Below are 22,135 nucleotides of genomic sequence, written 5' to 3' on the forward strand. Positions count from 1 at the left end.
ATTCTATTTTGTTCTCTACTAAGTTACCGAAACCTATCATATGCCTGGCACATCGTAGAAAAGGCTTTGTGAATATATGAATTCTTGTTTTTTTCCTCTTTCCTGTGGAGGTATTTGTTGATATAAATTCTCTTTATGTGTTAGAGATATGAACCTTTCATCATAAAGATGTAAATATTTTCCCTATTGATATTCATTTGCTTTCTATACAAAAATTTAGACTTTATGTGGTGACATAGCTGTCATATTTCATGACTTTGGTGCTTTATGTCTTCCTTCACCAAGACTAAACAGTTTTGTATACATTTTTCTTCTAATGATATAATTTTTCTCCATGCCAAGATTTAATTTGTCTAGTATATTTTTGTTTCTGATGTTAGGTAAGATATCAAACTCTTTTTATTTTTTTTTCAGTGCTGGAAATTGAACCCAGGTCTCACTATGCTAGGAAAGCACTCTTCCATTGAGCTACATCCCTAGCTTTTTTTTTTCAAATAATAGCCAACTGTCTGAATTTTTTTTTTCTTTGATACTGGAAATTGAATTAGGGACTTTTAACCATTGAGCTACATAAAGCCCTTTTAAATTTTGTTTTGAGATGAGGTGATCCTCCTGTCTGAGTCTCCCCAGTAACTGAGATCACAAGATTGTTGACACCATGCCTGGCTTGTCCATATTTTCGTTGTGGTGGTGGTGCTGCTGGGGATTGAACCCAGGGTCTCATGCATGCCAGGGAAGCGCTCTGCCACTGAGTCACATCCTCAACCCTAGTCCATTTTGATTTTTATTAAGATATCATTTGTGTGTGTGTGTGTGTGTGTGTGTGTTTTTCCTTGTCTCTTTAAAGGGCTCCCTGTTGTTTGTTTTTTAGTACTGGGGATTGAAGCCAGGGGGCAATTTACCACTGAGCTACATCCTGTTTATTTATTTATTTATTTTAGTTTTTGAGACAGAATGTTTCTAAGTTGCTTAGATTGGCCTCAAACTTGAGATACTTTTGCCTCAGCCTCCCTGAATAGGTGGGATTACCTACTTGGTTGTGTACCACCATGCCTAGCTTTATATATATATATATATATATATATATATATATATATATATATATATATATATATATATATATTTTGCCTGTGTAGAGAAAATATATATATAAGCACACACACACATAAGTATATATATGTATATATATATATATACATATATATATATTTATTTATTTTTAAACAGAGGAACCTAATCTTGTATTTTGCAGAAATATTTAGTACAGTTGGCTCTTCATATCTAGGTTTCACGGTGTGAATTCAACCAAATCTGGATCAGAAGTATTTGGAAAAGCATTGTGTGTGTACTAAACACATACAGACTTTTTCTTGTCATCATTCCTTAACAAATACAATAGAGCAACTGTTTACATTAAAGTTACATTGAATGTGATACTATAAGTAATCTAGAGATTTTTTTTTCCCTTTTTTTTTTTTTGTGCAGTGCTGGGGATTGAACCCAGAGTCTTGAGCATGCTAAGTAAGTGCTCTATAACTGAGCTACCCCCCAGCACTAGAGATGATTTTAAGTATACAGGGAAATCTGGGTCGGTTATATTCAAATGCTAAGCCATTTTATATAAGGGACTTGAGCATCCTGGATTTTGCTCTCTGTGGGAGTTGGGGGGTCTTTCTGGAACCAATTCCCCTTGGTACTGAGGGATGAATATATGGGACCTAGCACATAGTGTGAACAGAAATTGTGGAATGAGTGAATAGAGGAACAGATATTTATGTGCCTGGTCTACTGGGCAATGAAATGCTAGTGTGTAGGTATATCAGAGCTGAAGGGGGTTTAGAAGTTATACAGTTCATTAAGAAGGATGTTTGTGCACCTGCGCATGCCTGTGTAGAGAAAATAATGGTAAGACTGCCTGCCATTTTTGGGGGGGAAGGATTTTCTTTCTTTCTTCCTTTGTTTTTTTTTTTGTTTGTTTGTTTTTGTTTTGGTGGTGGGGATTGAACCCAGGGCCTGTGCTTGCAAAGCAAGCACTCTACCAACTGAGCTATATTCCCAGCCCCTTTCTTTTCTTTCTTTTTTAAAAAATATTTTTAGTTGTAGATGGACACACTATCTCTATTTTATTTATTTTTATGTGGTGCTGAGGATCAAAGCCAGTGCCTCACACATGCTAAGCACTCTACCACTGAGCCACAACCCCAGCCCCTTGGGGAAGGATTTCTGAAATCTTTTCCTTTTCGATTGTTCTGAATATATGGTTCAATAAGAGAGATTCTACTGTTTATGAAATCCCAAGGTCAAGGAAACACTGAGTTGTAGTCTTACTCCTCTTTCCTGTACTTATGGAGTCACCTGGTCTCTGAGGGTCACTACTGTAGGGCTGGACACTTAGCAAGACAAACCGGGGGTCTGCCCGGTTCAGCAGCACCGGCTGCAGTCCATGACATAATCATGCATTCGTTAATCACACGTGTGATGCGTGTTTAAGGCAGGAGACAGGCTGACAGGTGTACTGCGTAGATAGAAATTGAGGCCACTGCGAGCTCGAGGCACAGACCAGGGACGCAGTCTGCGCTAGCGGGCCGCAAGGTCCGCGAGGCGGGGAGCTGGGCAGAGCGCTCCAGCGCCCTCTTATGGTGGGAAGGCGAGCGGAGGCACGTGACCGGAGGGGCGGGGCCAGCGGGCCGGGGCAGAGCGGAACGCGCGCGACCGCAGCTTGGTTTCCGGCCGGAGGCTCTCTGGGAGCGCCCCGCGTCCCTGGGGGGCGGCGGCGGCGGCGGCGGCGGCGGCTGAGGCTGCGGAGCAGCTGGGGGGTCCGGAAGTCAACATCATGTCGAGTCTGCACAAGAGCCGGTAAGGGGCCACGGGGGCCGACTGGGCCGGGCCATTCCTGGCCGAGCCGCCCCTCCTGCCCCGCAGAGCAGGTCAGCGTGTGTGCGGCCAGGAGTCGGGGTCCCCGGGCAGGGGGTCTCCGGCGCCCACTTTCTAACCTCATTGCCTGCGGGCCGGAGGAGACACGCAGCGCAGGCGCCCCGTCTGCCCCGCAGCCCGCTTCTCTGTCCCTCACCCCGGACGCCTTCCCCTGGGTTCTTCCTCATCCAGATCTCGGCACCCCTACGCCCCTTCCCCCTTTGTAGTCCTCTGCCCCAGCACTTCTCTCTCCAAATGCGCCCCTTGCCCTTTTCTTACTAGAAGTACTAGAAAACCTTGATTCTGCAGTCTGTCCTCTCCCCCAAGCAAAATCCTGAAGCATTGGCTAAATTTCGCTCACTCTTCAGTTTTCCTCCTGGACTTATTATTTTTTAAACCTTTTGTCCTTGCCTGAGGGCAGGCCCTGAGATCTTGTAATGGTTATATTTTCAAGCATAGAGAACTGCGGGCAGATTGCACAGGTCCATTGTCTGCAGATCAGGTTACTCCTAGTTCCTAGAGTTGGTTGAATTCAGGTAGTGGCCTTGCTGTGGACTAGGCCTGGTCAGCAGGAAGTGCCCAGCAAATGCCACCTCACTAATATTAGAAGGTGTTTAATTTTATGGTGCTTGTTTGAAAAACTCTAGGAAAGAATCTCAAGTCTCTTCACTGGCATTCTGTGTTTCTGGGGTCAGAGGAAGAAGTGGTTTATAGCTTTAGGTTGGAGACTGGTCAGTATAAGGGAGTTGTGGATTGCAGACTTGGTGACTAAGCCATCACCTTGGGGTTTGGGTGTGCTTCATTTGCCTCCCTCTCCCCACTTCTAGGATCGCAGATTTCCAGGACGTCCTGAAGGAGCCTTCCATTGCACTGGAAAAGCTGCGGGAACTCAGTTTTAGTGGTAAGAGGCAACCCGGCACTTTCAGGGCTTCCCTAGAGCAGTGTTATGGCTAAATTGGAAAGGAAGGCACCCAAAGCCACATCTGGTGAGTTCTGGGGACTAGCCCGACTCTTGGGGCCTTCTGCAGATTGTGTAGTGCTGTCCTGATCTCACGAGAAGTTACCCAGAGGACTGGTGGCTACAGTTAAGCTCACACCGGGCAGCATTAGGTTCCTGGGAGTCACTGGAGAGAACTGAAACGGGATGGTGAGTCCAGGTGTGGTGGTGCACACCTGTGATCCTAGTGACTTGGGAATCTGAGGCAGGAGGATCGCAAATTCAAGGTGAGCTTCAGCAACTTAGCAAGCCCTAAGCAACTTAGTGAGGCCCTGTCTGAAAATAAAAAATAAAAAGGCTAGGGATGTAGCTCAGTGGTAAATTGCCTCTAGGTTAAATCTGGGAGGATGAGAGTGGGGAAATTTGGGGGGATTGAACTCAGGGGCACTTGACCACTGAGCCACATCCCCAGCCCCATTTCGTATTTTATTTAGAGACAGGGTCTCACTGAGTTGCTTAGTGCCTTGCTGTTGCAGAGGCTGGCTTTGAACTCTCCATCCTCCTGCCTCAACCTCTCAAGCTGCTGAGATTACAGACATGCACCACTGCATCCGGCAAGAGTGGGGAGAGTTTTGAACCTCGGTTGGGCCTTTTCTCACTCCTCAGCTGGCTCCCGTGTTTGGGAATTTTGTTAGCTGCAGGGTAGTTCCAGGTTCTCTGAGGCTTAGGATCAAAGTTGACTAAGGTGACAGTGAACTTTGGTTAATGGTAAAATTCCAGCCTTGGAACAGTGACTTTAAGGAGCTAAAACTTGGCTGTGTTTGACTTTGCCCTCTCCAGCATGATTAATCTTTCAGCACAGAGATCACCTGCTTTTTTGCCTGTCTTTAAAAATATCCCATGGTCCTCATATAGATTGTCATTGCCCTGTCCCTGTAACTTTGACAGCAAGGAGTATATGCCCATGTAGATTGTGAGGTGGAGCATCAGCTCATGTTCACAGTATAGGGAAACCATCACAGCATCTGCTCTTGTGAGCTTCCTGACACCACTACAGGAGCAGTTGGTCTTTCTGTCGGGAATGGGACTTAGGCACCAAAGGGAAGGCAGTCTTGGTGGTGGTAAAGAGTTTGGGCTCTAGAGTCAGACCTGTGTTCAAGTCTTTGATTGCTGTGTCTTTCCAGATAAGTTTCCTAATCAGTAAGATAAGAATGAGTCAGGTGTGGTGATGCACCTGTAATCCTGTAATCCTAGCTACTCGGGAGGCTGAGGCAGGAGGATCCCAAGTTTGAGGCCATCCTCAGCAACCTAGTGAGACCTTGTCTCAAAATTAAAAATACAAAGGACTTGGGATAGCTCAGTGGGAAAGTGCCCCAGGTTCAATCCCCAGTACTGGGAGGAGGGGGAAGAGGATGATGATGCTAATCTTTCTTGTTTCCTGGGGTATAATGAAGGTTACATGAAATGTAAAATACAAAACACTTAGCCCCACAGCTTTTTTATGTGTTCTGCAAGTGCTTATTGAATACCTTCTGTGTGACAGTTCCTTAACTAGGCACTGAGAGTAATAGACAAATGTGGTTCTTGTCTTTCTGAGGCTTACCCAGTAGTGGGAGTTACATACGTTAAAATATACAAAGTAGCCAGGCATGGTAGTGCTTCTCTGTGTACAGGAGGATCACAAGTTTGAAGTCAGCCTAGGCAACTTAATGAGACCTGGCTTCAAAATAAAAAGGACTGGTGATGTAGCTTATTGGTAAAGTGCCCCTGGGTTCAATCTCTAATACCAAAAACAAAAAACAAATTATATAATTTCAGTTGTGATGGATGCTGTGAAGAAGTCACAGAGCCATTATTGTTTTTCTTTTTCTTTCTTTCTTTTTTTTTTTTTTTTGGGGTGCTGGGGATTGAATCCAGGGCCTTGTATATGCAAGGCAAGCACTCTACCAACTGAGCTATATCCCCAGCCTGCCATTATTGTTTACAAATAATGATTTGGTCGGGCAGAGTTGATGGTTGGTAATGGCTCCTCTGAGGAAGAAAGATCAAGGATGAGAAGGTGTTATTCTTAAAAGAACATTCCAGAAAGGGAGCTCCGGACTGAGGGCTGGGGCCATGGACAGAACTAGAGAGTTAGCATCCAGCCTGCCAATCTCTTTGTGGACAGTGATTCTTGAAGAAGTATTTCTTGCCCACTCCATGCCCTGCCAACTGACTCTAAGGTGGATGGCTGGGGGGTCTGGGAATCTGGCCTGGGGTGACCTTTGCCTGCTGTGTCCACAGGCATCCCCTGTGAGGGCGGACTGCGGTGCCTCTGCTGGAAGGTGGGTGTGCCTGGGGTGGGGCTGCTGCTCTGCTCAGAGTTCCTGGGTTCCTGCATGGGCTGTCCCCACCCCTGGCCCCTTCCTCCTGTCCTGCACCTTTTCTTGCTTGTCTGAGGAAGCTTTTCTGGGAAGTTCTGGGTTTCCTGTCCTTTTGGCATTTCTTCTGAGATCCCCTTGGGGAAGAGACACTGTATAGTGCCAGTATAGGCTCCCTCTCCTGGCACATACAGCACAGCCAAGGTGATGCTTACTGGGACAAAACAAAGGCTGTGTTGTACCTGAAACTGTGAGCAGAGATTTGGTGGAAGCTCAGTGTCCTGGTTTGCAGCCCCTTTGAGCACCTTGTTTTATTTTATTATGATTTGGAAGAATCAATGTGAGGAAAAGCTACTTTGGGGTAAAGGAGGAGAAGGCAGAGGGGAGCATAGGGAGGCTGCCCTTGCTCAGGCCCGTGTCCCTGGGCTTCACCAAGACTTTCTTTTTTACGTGGTGCTGGGGATGGAGCCCAGGGCATCGCATGTGCTAGGCGAGTGCTCTGCCACTGAGCCACTTCTCCAGCCTGTTCACGAAGCCTCTTCTAGCCCCATCTACTTCTGTCTGCTGTTGGGTTGGGGCAGGAGTTCTCAGAGCTCTGCCCCTCTTTGCAGATCTTGTTGAACTACCTCCCCCTGGAGAGAGCTGCGTGGACTTCCATCCTGGCCAAGCAGAGGTATGACCCACTAAAGGGTGAAGATTTGAGGGCTTTTGATCAGAGGACCAGGGGTGCTGAGACCGCCCTGCCTCCTCTGCTGCTTCTCCGGTCTCGGCTCCCTCGGCAGGACCTTTAGGAGTCATCCCTCTCTCCTCTTCTCCTGCAGGGAGCTGTATTCTCAGTTCCTGAGGGAGATGATCATACAGCCTGGCATTGCCAAGGCCAACATGGGTGTGTCCAGGGAGGATGTGACTTTTGAGGACCATGTGAGTAGGGGTTGCCAACGGGGACTGAGGCTGTATAATGGGGAGAGGAGGGGTTTGGGGCCTTCAGGATCTTCCTTGGCAGAGTGTAAGTTCAGCCTGGCCTGGGTCCCCTCTGGCCTTGCCAGTTCCTCCTCTCTGCATTGTGTTGCCCAGCCTGACAAGTGTTGTCCCTCCCTGCCTAACCAAATGGCCTGGCCTCGTCAGCAACACAGACAAGAACCCGTATCCCAAGAGTGCTGTCGGGGCCGCCCTGTGCCAGTTGCTCTAACTCAGCCCTCATCCCTGTTCCTTGAGGAGGGTCCTTTGATTGCATGGTTGAAGGAAGGCAGAGCAGGGCAGAAGTGAGGGCAAGCTGTGTGTCTGGCCAGGAGGAAACCCCTTTCGCCAATACTGGGCTTCTTCCTGGGTGCTTCACAGTGCAGGAAGAGCAGTTGGCAGGCCTTGGGCCCATCCTCCAAGGATAGGAGTTGATGACTTGGAGGATTGAATGAAATTCAAGGAGGCCTAATGATAACGACCTTCATTCGTTCACTCATCCATTCTGCAGACAGTAAGCACCTGCTGAACGTGGAGTTTTGGAGCTAGGGGGTGGGCAGAAAAAACAATCTCTGCCAAGCAGAGATGAGCTCAGAGCAGACCTCGGGCTCACTGCCAGCTGTGCAGTGTGAACATGGTCTGGGAGGCCTGTGCTCTGTCCTCTGAGTGGCCCGCCGGCTGCCTCCTGGCCACAGCTGGGGCTGTGGAGGATTGCGAGGCCACTGCTCAGTTCTCCAGGCTGGGCTCTCCCTTGAGTCCCTGACTGGGCCTTGGACAGAGCAGCTGCTTGTCTCCCCACAGCCCCTCAACCCCAACCCCGACAGCCGGTGGAACACATACTTCAAGGACAATGAGGTGCTGCTGCAGATCGACAAAGACGTCCGGTAAGAGGCATGCAGTGGCTGGCAGCTGGCTCTGCAGCCTTCCCAGGCTTTCTCCCGTTCAGTGCGGCCCCGTTTTATCTTGATCTTTTCAGTGGTACTGGGGATTGAACCGAGACTCGCCCACTGAGGTGCCCCAGCTCTTTATACTTTTTATTTTGAGTCAGGCTCTCACTAAGTTGCTGAGTCTGGCCTTCCCCTCGCCTCCTGCCTCAGCCTCCGGAGTGGCAGGAATCACTGGTGCGTGCCACCACATCCAGCTGCTCTTTCCTTTTTCAGCCCAGGCCCTCCGGGTGGGTGTTTGAGGAGCTGCCGGCATCATGTCCTGAGGGTGGGTCCAGGCTGTGGGGCCGAGGGGGTGGGTGTGCGGGCGTTCTGTGCCTACGCGTTGGCTCTCCGCGATTGGGGATTCATCTTACCATTCATTCCACAAGTGCTGAGCCCTTCTGTGGCTCAGGCTCAGGGTTATACTCTCAGGGTTGGGCACTGACTAGATAGGCAGACAGCCCCTTCGTAAAGGAGCTAAGAAGCTTGAGGGGAAGAGGTCCAGGCACCACTTGGGTCTTACATGGAGTTAGCACCTGCGAGTGCTCCGAGGGGGAAACTGGGGGCAGTGTTCCAGTGGAGACTCAGGGAGTGGGGGCCTTGGGACAGAGTGAGGGAGAGGCCACTGTGGGTTGAAGCTACCTGGGGGGCCCTGAGAGCCCACGGAGCTCTGAGGAGCCATGCCAAGGCTAGTGGGGGTGGCGGGCAGGGACGACCTCAGACTTGATCCCAAGGTCATAGGGTAGTTGTGGTTCAGAGGTTTTAAGCAAGGGAATGACAAGCTCAGGCATGAGTTTTTAAAAAATCGTGAGCTACGTGTTTGCATTTTTCACTTGATGAAGAATTGTAGGAAGGCTGTCTCCGTTGTCTTGGGCTGGGGAGTCTGGCAGTGTGTGGAATCTCCCAGGAGGCTGGGGGAGGAGCTGGAAGGGAGTTTTGTCTTGGAGCAGTGGGGTGGGCAAGCACTCTGGTGTCTCTTTATCTGGTTTCCATTACAGCTTTGTCAGATGTTAGCTGTGTGACCTTGAGCAAGTGATTCAGGCTCTCTGAACATTACTTATCTGTGAAGGAGTGAGATGGATCAGGTTCAGAACATTGAGGGGGCCTGGATTGCCATAGATAAATAAGAGTATCGTGCTGGTCCTAGCACAGCGCAGAGGCCCTGAAAAACATCAGATCAGGGCTGGGGCTATAGCTCAGTGACAGAGGGCTTGCCTAGCGTGTGTGAGGCACTGGGTAAAGGCATTCTGTCCATCTACCAACTGCAACTAACATAAATAAATAACCAAATAAATAAATAAATCAAAACAAATAAAAAATAAACAAACAAACAAACCCATCGGATCAGCCATTAGAGAAGGGACCCGGAAGCCTGTTCCCTTCACAGTAGCCTGCCTGACCTCTCCTGGCATTCTCTCCCTGGTCAGGACAATCTGTGTCCTTCATAGTGACCCTTCTTCAGCATTTCCAAGGGACAGCTCTTGGGTCCCAAGTTAGTGTGCTTTGACACAGGCCAGTTGTGCCTTCTTGGTGTTCCCCTTCATGTGAGGAGACAGATGTTCAACAACAGATACATCTTTGCAAACACTGTAAAAGCTGTAAAGGAGGGCTGGGGATGGAGCTCAGTCGGTAGAGTGCTTGCCTTGTAAGCACAAGGCCCTGGGGTCAATCCCCAGCACCAAAAAAAAAAAAAAAAGCTGTAAAGGAAGAAAAAAACTAGAGTGCCCTGAGAGAGTAAGAGGGGCCCCTGTTTTAGAGGAGGTGACTCAGCATGAGACTGGAAGGAAGAGGAGGAGTGGGAGGCACAGAGCTGTTGGACGAGCCTCCTGGGCACAGCTTGTGAGAGTGGCCCATGTCTTGGGGAGGACGGATATGGTGGGGTGAAGTCAGGAGGAAGGTCCCCCTTCCCTTACCCCTGGGTGATGCTCCTCTGAGCAGGGTGGCTGCAGAGCAAGGGTCTCTTGCCTTTGTCTTCAGGCTGAGGTTGATAGAGCCTGTACCCTCAGGTGTCTTAATGGCCGAATTTTGTGGTTCTGGGGAGGGACAGGGGTCTACTCACGCTGTAGGTGATTGTGGTATGTTGCTCCATGTTTCATTTCTTTTTTTTCTTTTTTCTTTTCTTTTTTTTGTGGTACTTGGGATCGAACTCAGGGCCTTGTGTTTGTGAGGCCTCTACCAGCTGAGCTATCTCCCCAGCCCGCTCCATGTTTCTAGAAGGCAGGTTTGTAATGTACCTGCATAAGAAGTCTAAAAAACCAGACACTGGTGCACACATCTAGTAATCCCAGCTATTCTAAGGACTGAAGCAGGAAGATCACAAATTTGAGGCCAGCCTCCTATCTCAAAATAAAACTTGAAAAGGCTATGGATGTAGTTCAATGGTAGTTCACCTCAGGAGCTCCCCATGTTCAATCTCCAGTACTGCAAAAAAGAGAAAAATTAAGTCATATGATCATAAACAGGCTTTTAAAAAAGGTGTGTATATCCCTTTGCAATTATATACAAAAATGGGTATATGAACATGTGTAATGACTTGCTTTTAAAAAGATATATTGTTTTTTAGATAAAATGTTATTTATAGCAAACAAAATGGGTCAGGCACAGTGGCACACGCTTATAATCCCAGCAGCTTGAGAGGCTGTGGCAGGAGGATCACAAATTTGAGGCCAGCTTTAGCAACTTAGTGAGACCCTAGGTAACTTAGTGAGACCCTGTCTCAAAATAAAAAATTAAAAGGACTGGGGATGTGGTTAAGTGCCCCTGGTTCAATGCCAGTATCATAAAAACAAAACTAACAAAAATGTCCTAGGATGCCGGGCCCCTGGCCGCACGGTGCTACTGGAATGGCCAGAGTCTCCACCCTGAGGAACAGCATGCTCTCCTGTTCCCTCTTGGCAGGAGGTTGTGCCCAGATATATCCTTCTTCCAGAGGGCCACTGAGTACCCCTGTCTCCTCATCCTGGACCCCCAGAATGAGTTTGAGACCCTTCGTAAGCGCGTGGAACAGACAACGCTGAAATCCCAGACAGTGGCCCGGAACCGGAGTGGGGTCACAAACGTGAGTACCAGCTGGGGCGCCAAGACTCCTCTGACTTCCTTTCCCTTCCTATTTCCCTTGGGCCACTAGCCACAGGGCATCTGCCCTGACAGTCACCTAAAGTAACCTTGATCCCACCAGACCCACCTCTGGCACTTTCTGAAGGTCAGTGTCAGAGGCTGATTGCATTTGAACTGGGCTCCTGGCTGGCAGGGGATTTCCAGTCTTGAGGTGTAGATGACTGACAGTAGTCACAGATGTGAGAAGGTGTGACAGGAGCAGTGCTGGGTGTCAAGAGAAGCCTTCTCTGAGGAAGTGGCCTTTAAGCTGAGGCTGGAGGAGAGTGTTCCGGTGCAGAGGAGAGAGCATGGTGTTCAAGGAATGGCACGGTCCCTTGTGGCTAGAAGCAGAGTGAGACGAGAGAGAAGTTGCTGGAGGATGCGGGAGAGACGCCACCCAGGGTCTTGGTCTAGAGGCTGGGTGCCCTGCAGCATGCCCAGCAGGGAGGTGAGCGAGAGGCCACTTTGGTGAAGGATAGCGTGGTGCCAGGAGGGATGTGGCAGTTGAGGCAGGGGCTGCCTAGGAGGCGCCTGCTGTCATCCCTGTGAGAGTGGGGGCGCTGGGCCGAGCTGGGCAGGATGGATCTCAGATCTCAGAGACTCAGAGGCCAGATTAGCAGGATTTGTCCTGAAGCAGCCATGCTGGAGTTCGAACCCCAGAATCCAGCAGATTGTGGTAACCGAGAAGCTGCTTGTTGCTGAGCAAGTGCGTTGCCTCTTCCTCTGTTTATAGCCACGCTTCAGGACCCGGAGCTGTGGCTTTTCTCCCAAACCTGTCACTGTCTTCCATCAATGGAAGAATCCTCCTCTGGGGGCTGCGTTGTGGCTCAGTGGTAGAGCGCTTGCCTCGCACATGTGAGGCACTGGGTTCCATCCTCAGCACCACTTAAGAATGAATAAATAAAAGTAAAAGTTTAAAAAAATCTTCTGTACCCTTCAACCAACTAAAACTGGTTACAACTCTAAAAGCTTGTGTTCCCCAGGGGCACAGGAGCAGATCCAGGTGATCCCAGGTTCCATGTGTCTGTGATCGGGTTGAGATCTGGCAGAGTGCTTTGAGATGCCACAGGCTTGATTGAGTACCCTTGTGACTCACTTTGTGAGCAGCCCCCTTGCCTGGCTGCTGAGTCCCAGCTCCTTTCACTCCTTTCACTGTCATAAGTGAGGTTTGAGAACTAAGCCTTTACCCATTTTAGCTTTTGGACCTGGTCCTGCTGGCAGAGCCTCTCCCCAGTAGCTTCATCCCTAGGCCTCTGGTTGGGCAGTGTGAGTTCAAGTTGACCATCTGTATGACTCGGGGTGAGCGATTCCAGACTCCTGTTCCTGGGCATCTCTTTCCTTTTCCCCAGACTGGACATGATCATTTCTGCCCTCCCTGGTTGGGGGATTGCCAGGAAGGTACAACAAGGTCACCACAGTGCAGATTCTTGGAAAGCTGGGGAGTGCTGAGCATCCTCAAGAGGCAGCCTGTCCTGGAGGCCTGACCCACGGGTTCTGTGTCTGACAGTGTAAGGTCAAGTCTTGGGACCACCACTTAATAGGAGACATTTGATGAGTGGCTGAACATATCTGAGCCTCAGTTTCCTCACAAATCTTAGTAGGATCATTCCTCTATCTTCTAGTCTTTCCTGATGAAGATTTGCAGACATTCAGAAGTGTCGAAGGCAGGGTGTGGTGCTTGCCTGTGTGCTTCCTGAGCATACCAGGACTTGGCCTTTCCAGCAGGGCTTCTTAGAGAGAGCTGCAGGTGCCTGATCCTCACCTCAGATGCCTCAGCAGGCCTCCCAAGGAAAAGGGCCTCCTCCTACCTAATACTAGAGGGTTCATTCCAAAGTATCACCCAATATCCAGTCCACTTGAAGTTTAGATCAACTCGGTGTTCTCTGTTGTGCCAAGAGTAGTTCTGTTGTTTTATTCCAAGCCAAGATCCAAGGAAGGTTTATGCTTTGCATTATTACAATTATTACTTTGCAGTACTGTGGCTGGAACCCAGGGTCTTGTGCATGCTGGGCACGTGCTGCTCTACCCAGCCCTATTCCTTGTATTGGGATGTTCTGTTTCTTTAGTGCCATACCCTTGGAACAGGCCTTCACTCCCCACGACACACTCCTAGGGTTCATTTTTTGAAGAGTCTTAGACAATCATGTGTTTTTGACATATTTAAAGTTTTTATTTTAAGTTCAAGTGTAACTTACATGAAGTTAAATGCACAAATTTTAAATACACAACCAAATTTTTTTTTTTTTTTTAATGATTATGTCTGTGTAACTACCAGTTGATCAAGATGTGGAACATTTCCATCATCCAGCAAGTTCCTTTTTGTTCCTTCCCAGTCAGTACCCCTCACCGCAGAGGTAACTGCTTCTCTGGTGCTTAGCACCAAAAATCAGATTTGAGCCCAAGTGTTTTGTAGAGTGTCTCATATTCTGGACTTGCCTGCTTGATCCCTGCGGTGGTGTTTGACTACTCTTCCAAAGGCCTGTCTTTCCTATGAGCTGGAAATCAAGTCTGGGCCAAATGGCTTAACTGACCCCTCTTCTCCCCAGATGAGCTCCCCACACAAGAACTCTGTGCCGCCATCCCTGGATGAATATGAGGTGCTGCCCAATGGCTGTGAGGCCCACTGGGAGGTGGTGGAGCGCATCCTCTTCATCTACGCCAAGCTCAACCCTGGCATCGCTTACGTGCAGGGCATGAACGAGATCGTGGGGCCCCTCTACTACACCTTTGCCACCGACCCCAACAGTGAATGGAAAGGTAGACTGGCTCTTGGCTGTCTGCATCCCCTCTGTCAGCTCCCTAGAAAAGAAACCAAGGCAAGGCAGGCCAGTGAGCCAGAGCAGGCTGAGGAGCCATGTCCCAATTTGGGCCTCCTATCTCCCTCTGTCAGATGAGGGGTTGGTCCAGATCATCTTTAAGAGCCTTTCCAGCTCTGCCTTCAAAAATGTTGATGTTTACTGACCTCTTGATACTTGTAACTTAATTTCTGGTTAAGAAATTAAGAGATGAAATGTATATGTGGAAAGCTGAATGGTAAGATTTAAATAATGATTTGAATACTTTTATCGGGAGGGCATTTATTAAATTGCTGAGTGAATGGATGGTATTGCCAGAAGATGTGAGAAGAAATTGGTGATGTCCTTAGGCGAGGTGGCCAGTGGCCAAGAACAGAGGAAGTGCTCAGCCCAGTCATGAGGGTGGCACCTTGGTGAGGCTTAAAGGTTGGGGGTGATATCCAGTGGTGAGACTTGAGGCTGGACTTGAGAGCACGTCCCTCCTCATACACCTGCCCACACCGTGTCTCTCCTAGAGCATGCTGAGGCAGACACCTTTTTCTGCTTCACCAACCTCATGGCTGAGATCCGAGACAACTTCATCAAGAGCCTGGATGACTCGCAGTGTGGCATCACCTACAAGATGGAAAAGGTGTACTCCACCTTGAAGGATAAAGATGTGGAACTCTATCTAAAACTGGTGAGGTCCCCCTGGGTCACACAGACCAGGGAAGACAGGGGAAGGGGTGGAGTTCCTGAGGGCCCTGGCCCAGGGTGAGGTGTGGCTTGAGTCTGGGGGTTGAAAGTAGCTGCTGAACTGCTGGGAACAGTGACCCACATGCTCGGGATGCTGGCCCTGTCCTGGGGGTGTTGACCCATGTGCTAGGGAATGCTGACCCACATGCTGAGCAGGTGGGGGAGGCCAGGCCTAGACAGCAGAGCCCAGCAGGCTGGGAGGGCGGGGGAGAGTTGAGAGCAGTGCCCTGTGTGCCAGGCACAGTGCACTAAGTTAGTGAAGCCTGAGCGAGTTAGGAATATTAACTTCATTAAAAAAAATTACTGTCATGGCATACCCTGTTTATTTCAAAAAGCAGTTCAGTAAAAAGAAGTTACATTTATAGGTAAATGAAACAGTTTAGTGAAAAAAGTATACCACAGATTGCCATTTTTAGTGTTTTGTAGCAAGCTTCTTTCAGTTAATAATATTCACTGTGTCACACCCGTAATCCCTTCTAATGGGGAGACCGAGGCAGGGGGACTGCCAGTTCAAGGCCAGCTTGGCAACTTAGAAGATCCTGTCTCAAAATAAAAAGGACCAGGGATGTGACTCGGTAGTGTGACCCTGAGCTCCATATCCAATACCAAAAATAATAATATTAATGTTACCCACTGTGGCTGATCAAAGGGTTCATCTTTCAAAGGGAGCAAGTGGCCTGTAGTGTTGTGTGGACTAAATGAGTGTGCTGAGCACAAGACCAGGCTAAGTGTGCAGTGACGGTCACTGTGCATGTCTACAGTCCAGGGTTGTAATCTGCAGAGTTTTAAGACTTAGAGTCATCATTTAGAAATCCGAGAGCTCACAGAAGTTGATGTTTCTGCTTCTCTTGAAAATCAGAAGATCTGTCAGCATTGGTGGGCAAGAAGCAGCAGCTGCACCTAACAGCAAAGTTCCCTAGGCAACTCAGTGCACCTCCCCCGCTGCCCCTGGCACCCAGCCTGCTGCATCCTTAACTTGGAGACCGGGCCTGCTGCCCCCTGGAGTTCACCCTCATAGGCTGCATGCTAGTACAGGGCAGCCAGCCAACATGGATGCTTGTTTCACCCCCACCACTATCTCCCCAGCAAGAGCAGAACATCAAGCCCCAGTTCTTTGCCTTCCGCTGGCTGACACTGCTACTGTCCCAGGAGTTCTTGCTGCCTGATGTCATCCGTATCTGGGACTCCCTCTTTGCTGATGACAACCGCTTTGACTTCCTCCTCCTCGTCTGCTGTGCCATGCTCATGTGAGTGTGGCCATGTCCTGGCAAGTTCCTGGGAACAGCCAGAGGGGAGGACCTCTGCCCTGGAGGGTGGGCAGGGGCTGCCCTCTCATGACTTCAGAGTGCGCCTCTTGGTGAGCACCAAGCCAGATGATGTCGGTGATGAGGAAGAGGTGGGAGGGGCTGGCTGTGCCTGCGCTCGGGGCCGCCCAGGGGCCAGCACCTCAGCTGCTTGTTTTCCCTAGACTGATTCGGGAGCAGTTGCTGGAAGGGGACTTCACCATCAACATGCGGCTCCTGCAGGTAATGCAAGTTGGAGGGGAGCCTCGTCTCAGCCATGAGGCAGACCCTTACCAAGTACCCACGCCGTGCCAGTTGCCATGGCAGGCAGGGGGTCAGCGTCCAGACTCCTGAGTCATAGTCCCCACTCGATACTGACCTTGAGTGTGGTGTGGCCTTTAAGCTAATGACTTGGCCTCTAAACCACGTGTTCTCCATAAGTTAGTCACACCCGGGATGCAGCAGGTACCTAGTACATGGCTCAGACCTGGGGACATGTGGAGCATGGCGGTTAGGGATGTGGGCCTCAGGGCCAGACAGCTTTCGGTTCGCATCTTTGTTCTCTTGTGTCTCCATGTGACCTGAGACGAGTAACAACCTCCCTGGGCTTCACTATTTTTGCCAGTGCCTGGCCTGGGATTGGTTTTTAATAACTTCATTAACTAGATGTGTAAGGCGGGCAGGGTCACAGCAGTCCTCTTGCTGCTTAGGGGACTCGGAGCTGTTACACATACAGCCAGCAGCCCTGCCCTAACCTGCTCAGTGCGAGTGAAATTCGGGGTTCCTTGGCGGGAGGCGGGAGAGGGGAGCCTGGACAGTCGGGTCCCGAGAACAGCTGTGAGACCCTTTGGGTTTTCATGATTGGCTTGGTTAAGTTCATAGGTGTAGCCTTGGCAACAAGCAGGTCTTTGGACAGGATGCACAGGGTGTCTGATGTTCTGTGGTTCCTGCCCCTGAGGTCCACAGCATGGTGACAGGTCCCCGTGGGAAGGGTGTGGGTGTGACTGAGGTGGCAAGGGCACAGCTGCTTCAGGGGCACATTGTTGCCTTTCCCGTGTCTAGGATTACCCCATCACAGATGTCTGCCAGATCCTACAGAAAGCCAAGGAACTCCAAGACTCAAAGTAGCCTGGCAGCAGGAGACCTAGGCTGGGGCAGCAGCTTGGCACCCCTGTGCTCTGGCTCCTGGGATGTGCAGTGGCCTCAGGGGAAGTGGCAGGCTTTCGTGCCTGTTCTCACCACCCAGGCTGCTCCCACAGGGGCGCACTGTGCTGTGCTCCTTCCCAGCCACCAAGCCCTGGTATCTTCTCTGCTCTTCAACCCTGGGACCCTCTGCCCAGGCTGCTGAGCAGGAATGGAGCTCCTGAACTTGTTTTCCTGTTGGGAGCGCAGGATTCTGGCAAGGGACCCTCCCTGCCTCTGCTCTGCTGCTCTCTTCATCCTTTCCTGCCTCCAGTCTCCTCCTGGGTGCTGGTTGGGGAGGTGCTTGGGAAATGGACCAGAAACCACTTCTGGGGGTTGGTGCTTAGGCTTCTCTGCGGGGAAAGTGACACCAAAGGAGCTAAGCAACTGCCAGGCCAGGGCCACCCTTCATCTCCCACTGAGCGTGTGTGTCTGCTCACAGTTGCCAGTGGTGTATTCCCGGAATCCCCCAGGTGTCCCTGCCTCTCTGTATGCACAGGTGTATCGGAGGTGGAGAGGGTGTCATGGAGTCCCTCCAGGTCTCCCTGCTTCCCCTTCTCTGTCTCTGCCTCCCTCTGCCTCGTCCTCAGAGGTGTGTGTGATACTCTTACTCTGTTCCTCTCTCCATTACTGTTCCTCTGCCCTTCTCCTTGGGGTGCCTTATCCTGAGCCCCGCCCTTCATGAAGCCAGAAGACAGAATGAGGAGTCTGGCTCAGCAAGGCCCCTGATGGTCAACCTTGGCCTTGGCCATCCCCCAACCTGAGGTTCCCAGGTCCCCCAGACTGGGAAGGAGTCCACAGTGCCTCACCAGAGGGCTCTGATCCTGCTCCCCAAAACAGAAATCTTGGAAACCAAAAGCTGCTGAGAAGTGATGGCTGGTGAAGCTCTTGTCCCTGTTTTCTACTAGGGAATAGAGGCGGGAGGTGAGGGAGCCCAGGTATTTGAGAGGTTTCCCAGAGGTCCTCCAGTCTCAGAGGACAGTAAGGTGGCTCGGCACAGGGGTTGGTATCCAAGTGCTTCAGAAGCATCGTCGCCCTCCTGAATTCCAGCCAGGTTCCAAGCCAGCGGTGTACAAGTCCCACAAAGGGCATTTGGGACCCAGTGAAGCCTCCCTGGGTCCTGGTATAACTGGATATGTAGACTGGATTCTGTCAGGGCCAGCGGGCCATGTCTGCACCTTGGTGTGCCCTCTACACACCAAGGGCAGTGCTGGCCCTTCCCCTCTGGTCACCTGCTTGGGCTGTTCCCAGGATTGGGGTAGGTGTATCCTGAGCAGGAGCCACTGACTGCTCCCAGTTCTGCAAGGAGTGGGTTGTGTTCTGACCAAGTCCCTTCCCAGCTTGTGTGAGGAGGGCAGGTGTCTGGATCTGAAGGCTGGGCATTGGAGCAAGAGTCCTTACCCTGTCCCCAGACTGGCCAGGAGCTGGCCCTAGCAGCCCTGTTGCCCCCGAAGCCTTGCTGAGTCTGACAGGCAGGGCTTCCTGCTGCCCTCAGACCCTACCGGGTGCTGAGGCTCCTCCGATGCTGCCAGGACCTACTGCACTTGCCTGCTTGCCACCTTCTCTCCTATCAGTGTCCTGGGAGAGTCCTTCCTATTTATTCTGATTCCTGGCTATTTATTGCAGATTGGCAAGTGTTTTGGGGTGGGGGTGGGGTGTTGGGCAGATAGGAGTTGGAAACCTGGTCCTCTTATTTCTCAAGGTCAACATAGACATCCTCTCCCCTGCTTCTGGATCCTTCTGGATTTCTAGGAGGTCCTGGCTGGGATGGCTGTGAGCTCTGCACTGGAACTGAGTGTAGAGAAACCAGACAGCTGGTGTCCTTGCCAGATTCAGAGACACTGGAGATGGGGCAGACACACTCCTGCCAGCCTGGCCCACCCTTCACCCAGAACTTGTCAGCTTTGGTTCCTTCCCAACTTTGCCCCTGTCACAACCTGAGGCGTGGGCCACTGCCTGGGACCCAGCAGACACTGCCCAGGACACCCAATGCATTCCCTCTTGCCTGTCCCTGGCTTCCTTCCTGGGACCATACTACTTGAATCACTGCATCTGATTTTCCTCAGTGGAACAGCTGAGTCCAGTGCCCTCCTTGTTCTTCAGATGAAGGTCAAGAGCCCAGGGACCATGACTTGGTTGAGCTGAGCTTCCCAGTGGGTGCTGTCTGAGGAAGGGACCTGCCCTTGACTCCTCCAGCTTCTCAAGAGAGGGCCAGAGTCAGAGTGCCTAAGGCTTCTACTGGGAAGCTGCCCCAAGACCTGGTTACTACAGCTTGAGCTGAGTGCAAGAGGTCTCAGTCCAGAGAGTCAGAGTGGTAATCTGCTTTTGTTTATTCATCTGTTTTGTTCTTTGAATCAGTGCTGTTGATGATGAGTTGTCTTTAATAAATCATGTGTTCTTTGCAGTGGGCATTGGTGCTTGATGGGTTGATACCTTTGAGACTCTGGAACAGGGAAAAAAGTTGGGGCAGGGATGAAGTCAGTCTCTTGGAGCAGTCTAAGAAAAGGGCCAGGAAGTCCTTGTTGTGAGATCCTGTTCAGTTCTTCTAATCAAACTGCAGTGATCTGCAGCCAGAGGAGGAGGGAATATGAACATAGGGAGAAGGTGCCATATAATTACATATTACATAGCAAGGTATTTTTTAGATTTTTTTTTTTTTTTTTTTTTTTTTTTTTGTGGTGCTGGGGATGGAATGCAGGGCCCTGGGCTTGCGAGGCAAGCACTCTACCAACTGAGCTACATCCCCAGCCCATACTTTTTAGATTTTAAAACACTTTGGGCATGGTGGCACACACCTGTAATGCCAGTGGCTCCAGAGACTGAGGCAGGAGGATTGCAAGTTTGAGGCCAGCCTTAGCAACTTAGCTAGGCCCTATCTCAAAATAAAACAGCTTGGTGGTAGAGTGTTCCTGGGTTCAATCCCCAGCACTGCAAGACACACACACACACACACTTAGGTCATTTCATTAGATGCAGAAAAAGCATATTACAAAATTCAATATTTTTTTCATGATAAAACTTGACAAATGAGGCATAATAGGAATATACTGCAATAGGATAAAAGCCATAGATGAGAAACGGGTAGCTAACATCCTACTCAATGGCGAAAAGTTGAATGCTTTTCCTCTTAAGACAGGAACAAGGTGAGGATGCTCATTCTTGCTGCTTGTGTTCAACATAGGACTGGAATGCCGAGGCAGAGCAATTAGGCAAGATAAAGAAGTTATCCAGTTAGGAAAGATTTAATAATTTCTTTAGACAATATGATGTGTGTATGTAGAAAATCCTGAAAACTTCACCTAAAACGGTTAGAACAAATTTAAATAAATTTAACCTAGGAGGTGAAAAACCTATTCATGTATTGAGTACTATAAAATCTTAATGAAAGAAATTGAAGAACACAAATAAATGGAAAGCTATCTCAAGTTCAAGAATTTGAACTTGAAGAACACAAATAAATGGAAAGCTATCTCAAGTTCAACTAATTTAAGAATTCGTTGTTAAAATGTCCACATTATCTAGAGCAATGTGCAGATTCAGTGCAATACCTGTCAAAATTCCAACATGATTTTTATCACAAATAGAAAAAAAAGTTAGTTAAATTTTTGGGGGGGGTGCTGAGGATTGAACCCAGGGAGACTTTAAAATGCTGAGCCCAACCCTTATTATCACTATTATTATTTTTGAGACAAGGTGTACCAAATTGCTGAGGCTGGTCTGGAATGTCTGATCCTCCTCCCTCAGCCTCCCTAGTTGCTGGGATTATAGGCACTTGTCATTACACTTGGCACCAATATTAAATTTGTATGCAACCACAAAGGATCCCAGATAATCAGAACAGTCTTGAGCAAAGAGAAAACTGGAGGGCTGGGGATGTAGCTCAGTGGCAGAGAGCTTGTCTACCATGTGTAAGGCCCTGGGTTTGACCTCTAACAGGAAAAACAAAACAAAACAACAACAACAACAAAACTGGGGGCACCACACTACCTGATTTCAAAATATAGAAATATCAACCAAGAGAATAGAGAGCCCATAAATAAATGCAGTTATAGTCAATTGATTTTTAAAATTTGTGTCTTTTGGGACTGAACCCAGGGACAATTTACTGCTGAGCTATGTTTCCAGACCTTTTTATTTTTTTGAGACTGGGTCTTGCTAAGTTGCCTATAACTGGCCCTAAATTTGTGATCCTCCTGCCTCAGCCTCCTGAGTTGCTGGGATTACAGGAATGTGCCACCATGACTGGTGGAGGAATAAGTTTTTCTGAAATCAATTATTGCAGTGTAGTGATTGTGGTTCATATTGCGCATTTTTAAATTGCTAAGTTATTTCAGATATTTTCATCACAAAAGCATTTGAGGTGATGTTAATCACATTGTATACATATATAAAAAAATCACATTATACCCACAATATTTACAATTATATTTTAACAACTTACACAAACTTGGAAATTCGAAAGTATATAATAAGACATGCCCCCCCATATCCTACAACCTAAAGAAAATATCTGATAACGTGTAGGGTTTTTTCCCCAATGTAATTTTTATTGCATAATTGTTATTTTCTTGATTTATAGTGTTTGTATATTGTTCCTTCCCTTACCTTAGGTGGTGAGAAAGTTGCTGTATGATTTTAAAATATTTAATGGCCTAAATACTGTTCCATCTAAGTACAAAAAATACCCTTAGCCAGTTTCTATTTGCATTTTGCTTATTGCATCCTCTATTATAAGCCACACTTTTCTTGTGCTGAGCCTTTGTGTTTGAACTCCTTCGTTCTCAGTTTATTTTCCCGGCTCAGTCCTCTAAGTGGCTTAAAAAATACGAACCCTTTTGACTTCTCACACACACTGTGAAGCTGCCTTCTTAAATCACTGTACCAGGTTTCTGTTCCATCCAGCTGCTGGCCTCTGCGGTCTGCGCCCTTGTCTTCACGCCAGGTAGTAAGA

At 49.0% G+C, this 22,135-nt stretch overlaps 1 protein-coding gene and 1 long non-coding RNA gene across 4 annotated transcripts; one reads left to right on the forward strand and one right to left on the reverse strand.

Annotated features, from left to right (window-relative positions):
* Positions 1-2,703: 2,703 nt before the first annotated feature.
* Positions 2,704-19,593, forward strand: TBC1D13 (TBC1 domain family member 13). 3 transcript variants are annotated; one of them, XM_079113925.1, is made up of 12 exons: positions 2,704-2,856; positions 3,741-3,814; positions 6,134-6,174; positions 6,822-6,883; positions 7,032-7,131; positions 7,969-8,051; positions 10,992-11,151; positions 13,736-13,946; positions 14,500-14,663; positions 15,806-15,966; positions 16,188-16,245; positions 17,065-19,593. In XM_079113925.1, exons 1-12 carry the CDS (start codon positions 2,834-2,836, stop codon positions 17,128-17,130), a joined length of 1,203 nt encoding a protein of 400 aa, XP_078970051.1. In that variant the 5' UTR covers positions 2,704-2,833; the 3' UTR covers positions 17,131-19,593. The 3 variants fall into 3 exon arrangements, with proteins under 3 accessions (XP_078970051.1, XP_078970052.1, XP_078970053.1); XM_079113926.1 differs by having other exon boundaries at positions 15,869-15,966; XM_079113927.1 differs by lacking the exon at positions 6,134-6,174 and having other exon boundaries at positions 2,801-2,856.
* LOC306645812 lies at positions 19,256-21,929 on the reverse strand. Its single transcript, XR_013759731.1, has 2 exons — positions 21,790-21,929; positions 19,256-19,748 (listed from the first exon to the last, which is right to left on the reverse strand). It is a non-coding gene; the product is annotated as an uncharacterized lncRNA (long non-coding RNA).
* Between the last annotated feature and the right edge of the window lie 206 nt (positions 21,930-22,135).

Source organism: Sciurus vulgaris (assembly GCF_902686455.1).
Source record: "Sciurus vulgaris genome assembly, chromosome: 15".
Taxonomy (NCBI): Eukaryota; Metazoa; Chordata; class Mammalia; order Rodentia; family Sciuridae; genus Sciurus; species Sciurus vulgaris.

Coding starts and splice junctions, on each gene's coding strand:
- TBC1D13 (XM_079113925.1), top strand. CDS start 2,834: ATGTCGAGTCTGCACAAGAGCCG. Junction 7,132..7,968: donor ATGTGACTTTTGAGGACCAT/GTGAGTAGGGGT, acceptor GTCTCCCCACAG/CCCCTCAACCCCAACCCCGA. Junction 8,052..10,991: donor CAGATCGACAAAGACGTCCG/GTAAGAGGCATG, acceptor CCCTCTTGGCAG/GAGGTTGTGCCCAGATATAT.